The 5477-nt window shown below is 53.4% G+C and overlaps 1 protein-coding gene across 1 annotated transcript; it reads right to left on the bottom strand.

The window, feature by feature from the left end:
- Nucleotides 1-4: 4 nt before the first annotated feature.
- PI16 (peptidase inhibitor 16) lies at nt 5-4961 on the bottom strand (the record flags this gene model as incomplete). The annotated part of the gene is made up of 5 exons (XM_009702780.1): nt 4809-4961; nt 2078-2296; nt 1371-1480; nt 473-561; nt 5-12 (listed from the first exon to the last, which is right to left on the bottom strand). Coding segments are annotated over exons 1-5 (579 nt in total), but the record flags the coding sequence as incomplete, so codon positions are not given.
- Between the last annotated feature and the right edge of the window lie 516 nt (nt 4962-5477).

The raw sequence follows: 5477 nt of genomic DNA on the forward strand, positions 1-5477 counted from the left end.
CTACAGTGGGTTCTGGTAAGAGACGAAAAGTGCCATCGATTAGGGCTGGGCTCCGCTGACCTCAGCACTGAGCAGGGCCAGCAGAAATCAGCGGGGGGTGAAGCAGCAGCCGACCCCTCTCAGGTCACTCTGGGCCATCCCCGACTCTGGGGTTCCCAGCCTGGAGATGTCTCACCTCCCTCACACCACCTCCTACCCCTCAGGATCAGGGCATCCTCCTGGGGCAACAATTGCTGGCTAAGGGGGTACGAGGTCCTTGTATGATCTGAGGAGGACATCCCCAAGTACGATGTCCTCCTCAGCTGACCTGTCTTATGGGCTGCCATTGCACCTGATGTCTCATGATCCAGCCCTGAAACTGCTGGTCCAGGGCTTCCTGATAGCTCCAGAAAGATTCAGACCTTGGACCTCAACCGAGGGCTCTGAGTCCCAACAGCCTGTCAAGGGACGCGTGCCACTTCGCTTCACTTACCACACAAGGAGTTGACACAGACTCTGCCCTCAGGACACTGCGAGCATGAGGGTCCTTCCTTGTACGGCTTTCGGCCTTTCATATTACCCCTGGAAGCAGAAGACGCCAAGAAAAAGAAGGTGTGAAGAGAGGGGGAAGCACCCGTCCCAAAAGAGGGGGTCTGATTCAACTGGAAAATCCCAGCCAAGGCAAAACTCAGCATTAATGCAAAAAATAGGTCTTGGTCTCCTGCCACAGACTGTCAGTGCCATTGACTCGATGGCCTCATCCCAGGGCTGCTAAAGCCAGGGGAGACAGCTCCATGGACCAGATCCTTCACCACCCTTTAGAACAGAGCTGTCGATGGGCATTTGGACACGTGGCTTTGTCTCCTTTCTGTTCAAGACCCCTAAGAAGGGTCTGCAGCAACCGGCCACTCTTGTTGGTCTCACCAGTTCGAAGCAAGTGGTCCCCAAGGCCAGTCCCAGGGCTTTGCAACTGGGCACCCACCTCTCCTCCCACGTCCAACCCTTCCTGCCGGTGCAAATGTCCTTCTCCACCCCAGGTGATCACTGCTGGTGGTGGGGAAAGAACAAGGCACAGAGCAAGGAGCTGCTGTTTGTACCCTCAGCTACCGCAACATCAGCCTTGGGCAGCTCTCGGGGGGGGAAGGCCCCTCCCTGGGTCTGTGCCAGGACCTGAACCAGACCTCAGCAGTCACAATCACGGGTAAGGATCACCAGACAACCCTTCCTTCCTTTGTGACCAACCCAAGATAACAAAGGTCTTTCTTGGAATCGCTTTGCTGTTATTTCTGAACAAGGCCAAATCCTGCTCTGCTATAGGGACTGAGGGAAGGACATATCCAGCGCAGAAACCCCGTCAAGATGCACCAAGCCACGTGAAGCATGGGACTTACGGTGGGTAATAGTTACACACAAGCAGATACATGTCCTCCGTTTCGATTCCGTCGATCTTCTCACAAAACTTTGCCCCACAGCCGATCTGATGCGTGCTTGCCCAGACCACCTAAGGCAAAGACCAGGGGTGAAGGTGAGGTGTTTGGGAGAAGGCAGACACCCTGTTGGCAACCTGTCCCCTGGCCTTGAAGGCCACACTGTCACCACACCAATGTCCCCACTCATCTCTTAGTGCATGCCCCGGATCCCATACCCCCACATTGCTTTAGCATTCAGGATCTCTTTGGGCCACCTTCCCAACCTAGGGCTGCAGCTTTCCTGTCATACAGTCCACCCAGGTAGAGCATCACCATCTCTGCTTTGGTCCTGGAACCCTCCATCCATCCATCCATCCTCATATTTACCACCATCATCTCCGCTCCTCCTCGCTCCCACCCAAGCTGTGAGGAAACACTCAGACCTCCTATCTCTGCCTAAGACAAGCTGACACCCCGCTCTGCTGAGTAGCCAAACAAGGCTGCGGAGCTTGTTTAAAGAAGGTCTTCTCCAAAAGGCTGGTCATGGCTGATGCCATGCCCTGGTGCCCCTGTATCATTGTGATTCCTACCTGGTTCCCCATCCCTTTGCAAAGACTTTGGGAGGAGCTGGAGCTCTGGTACAGCTCCTTCCCCAACAGCCCCATCCCTCCATCCCAGCGGTCTGGTACCTGGGTGTAGTGGCCACACATCTGCCCGGGGACACACGTGGAAGTTGTCAAGTTGTAGTACTTCTCCTCCCCGTTCCAGTCTTCCACGGCAAATTCTAGGTCCAGGGTTGGGGCCATAGCGAAGAGGTTTTCCCCCCGTCGACCCCTCTCCTTGTTGTGGTCCCAGATGCACTTCTCTGCGTAGGCTTGAGCAAAGGCCTCCAGCTCTGCGTCCCAGCTCTGAAAGGAGTTTGGCGTCAGCATACAGAGAGGGACACTGGGCTCTCCGACATACACAAGGACACGTACCAATGAACCCTGGGCTCTCTGGCCACATTTTCCCCATTCATGAGTAAAATTCAAATCCCTACCCAACACAGTCCTCAGGAGAGGGAAGCTCCACAGCCAGTCCCAGCACAAACCAAACTTCACCTTATAGGTCAACCAGGAGAAGGTCAGTGCACCAGCACGACCCTCACAACCTTACCCAGAGCATATCTAACATCATCACGGAGCATCCACAACTCGGCGTGGAGAAACCGTGAAGTGGGGTGGAGAAAAGGAGGAAACTCCCACCAGATCACACAGGAGGGGGCCTGGGGACATCCCTCTTTGACCAGGGTGGGGATGGGAGGAGGGCAGGACACATCTCCCCGAGCAGCTGCACAGAGCCTGGAAGCACACACGTCTGGGAAACATCATCTGTTTGCCTGGATCCGAGATGCGGCTGGCCGGCTGCCTGCCAAGAGCCCCCTCCGGAGCGGCAGTGGCCCCACCGCCAGCTGAGCCCACCGGCCACATTGGTAGGCAGGAGGAGGAGGAGGAGAGGTTTTGCTTGCAGGGAGGCATACGAGGAACCTGATGCCGCAGCTGTTTGGACCGTCCTTGCGCCATTTGATGGAGACAGCAGCTTTGCTTCTGTAGTGGGCTGGAAGGCAGCCCAGCAAATGGCGGGTCCTAAGGGGGGACCTTCCCGGCCAGAGCCAGGGCTGGATCCAAAGGAGGACAGAGCATGGCCCTGATGCAGGACATGTCACCATCGGGGTGTCGAGGGGACGTTGGTGAGTCCCTGAGCAGCAGCGCTAAGGGACCGGGGGGAAGGAAACATAAAAATATCTGGATGGGGGCACAGAGTGTTGGTTGACCTCCCACCATGGCCCCAAGCCAGGCTGAGAGCGATGGCTGGAAACCCAGTTTGGGCTGGGATCCATAAACAGGAGACTCGCACCTGCAGGATTTGCCTCATTAAAACAGAAAAGTGGCTTTAGGTTATGTATTCCCCCCCCATCCCCTAAACTCTTTCCGCAGCAACCAGATCCGTGTCCCAAATGGAAGCGCGGGGTGACCTCAGCTGGGCACGGGGCCACGGCAGCAGGTGAACTCAGAGGTGAAGACAACCCAAGCAAACGTCCTGGCAAGGAGGTGAGGACAACACTCTCACGGAAAACATCTACCAAGAAATTGTTAGGGCTGCCATAAGCTAAACATTTGTTGGGGATCAAAAAAAAAACAAAACCAAAAACCAAAACCACAAAGCCTTTGGCTCTGGACTGCGAGTGGGTCCTGTACATTTAAGAAATAAAGCAACTCTACAGAGGGGAGAATCTCAAAGCACGCAATCTGCAATCAAACTTCAGCCAGGAGCAGCAGTCACTGGTTCAGAATTGCCACTGACTTAGGGACTCTGAGAGATTCTTTCCCCCAGGCTTTCTCTAAGACTTTGGCTCCAAAGCCCTTCTTCTCTGAGTTTTCTGTGCCTTGCTCCAGTGGGTGTCTGCAGCATCGCGGTGTTGAGGGTTCTGGCTCTGTCCCCTTTGAGTCTGAAGTCACTAGTCAGACCTCCTACACCTGAACATAGCTTTTTGCTTCATTTGCTCAGTAAGCTCCCACTTACCATCCCACAAAGGTTTAATTCAGCCTGGACAACTTTTGGGCCAAGCATGGAGGTCTCCTCCAAGCACACTGTAAGTCAAAGAGCAAAGCACTCCAGCTATCCATGATAAACAGTTCTCCTCCTCCTCCACGTGTGTTGCAAACAGTGAGAAAAAAATCACATGTGGTGCAACATAAAACACGATAGCCAAATTTTAATCAAATCAAGGGTCCGAATAAAATGAAAAACAGCACCGACTCAAGAGCTTGTTTTTGCACCCACTGCAGCCACACATGATGGTGGGCACCCAACTCAGCTTCCCCAAGCAAAATGGGGGATCCCTCGCCCCCAAAACAGCCATGCACAAGTAGTGGTGGGGATTAGGAGAGTGATGGAAAGCCCAAATAACTGAATGACCTGGTTGTCATGTTTCAAATTGATGTTTCCTCCTATGGATAAAAGCCTATTCACCTGCAAAGGCAAACAAAACGCACCAGGCGATGCCCCACAGAGCAGGATTCCCCTTCCAGCCCACGGCACCTGCTCATGGCAACATCTCACCTGCCTTTCCTCCCCATCACAAGGAGCTCCCGCGGGCACTCGTGTGAGGGAGAGCTGCATCGCTCTCACTCAGAGCATCAGGGGACTCAGATCACACTTAGGAACTTCCAGAAACCATCAAAGACAACTCTATAGGTGAAAGGAAACTCATCTCTTTAGAGGCAATTTAGGGAACCCCTCCATTGATACCTAGTTGTAACCCTACACAAGAATTGCTCTGCCTCCCCTAAAGACAACCCCAATCTCTCCTAGCACTAAGATCGAGGCTTGCACTACACAAACACCCTCTGACATTCCCCTGCAATAAAAGCCACTTACCATCTTTAGCATATCCATAGCAGGGGGAGAGACCTGGGAGCGGTATTTATTATGCTCATCCAAAATTATCTTCTTTTCTTCATCACTCAGGGACCAGCTCAGCTCCAGTGCTGTGAGCAACAGGAAAACGGGAGGAAGACCTGAGCTCAGCATCGTGCAGCCAGCTTCTGCTCTTAGCAGCCCACGGCTCTGGCAGTCAGATTTAAAGCACCTCCCAAAAGCAAGGAACACCCAACAGCTTGAAGATTGGGGAGGAAACGTATTTCTTTATTAGAGAAGAGTTTCGGAGCCACGCGGTACACACCCATCTCACATATCGGCCTTGATGGAGAAGCAGCAGTGCGGCTGGTGCCAACGAGCGCGCAGGGTCCACTCCCCATGACAGACCCTGTGCCTGAATCGTAATCCCTGGATTGGCGTTTTTCATCCAAGCTTCTGCTGCTCCAAACCTCAGACATCCCCTTAGCCCTCAGTTACGGGTCCTCTCTTCTGTCTCTGGTCCCTTTTCTCCTAAACTATAACAACAATCCCTAAGCAACTGGCAAAGCACTTTTATACAAGGGTCCTCCCCTGTCCCTTAAACACATCTGCTTCTAGAAACAATTGCAACAAGATGAAACTGCTGAGAACAGTTTGCAGCATCGTAACTCCCCAGCCAGGAGTCAGAGC

This window comes from Cariama cristata, unplaced genomic scaffold, assembly GCF_000690535.1.
Source record: "Cariama cristata isolate BGI_N322 unplaced genomic scaffold, ASM69053v1 scaffold1826, whole genome shotgun sequence".
Lineage (NCBI taxonomy): Eukaryota > Metazoa > Chordata > Aves > Cariamiformes > Cariamidae > Cariama > Cariama cristata.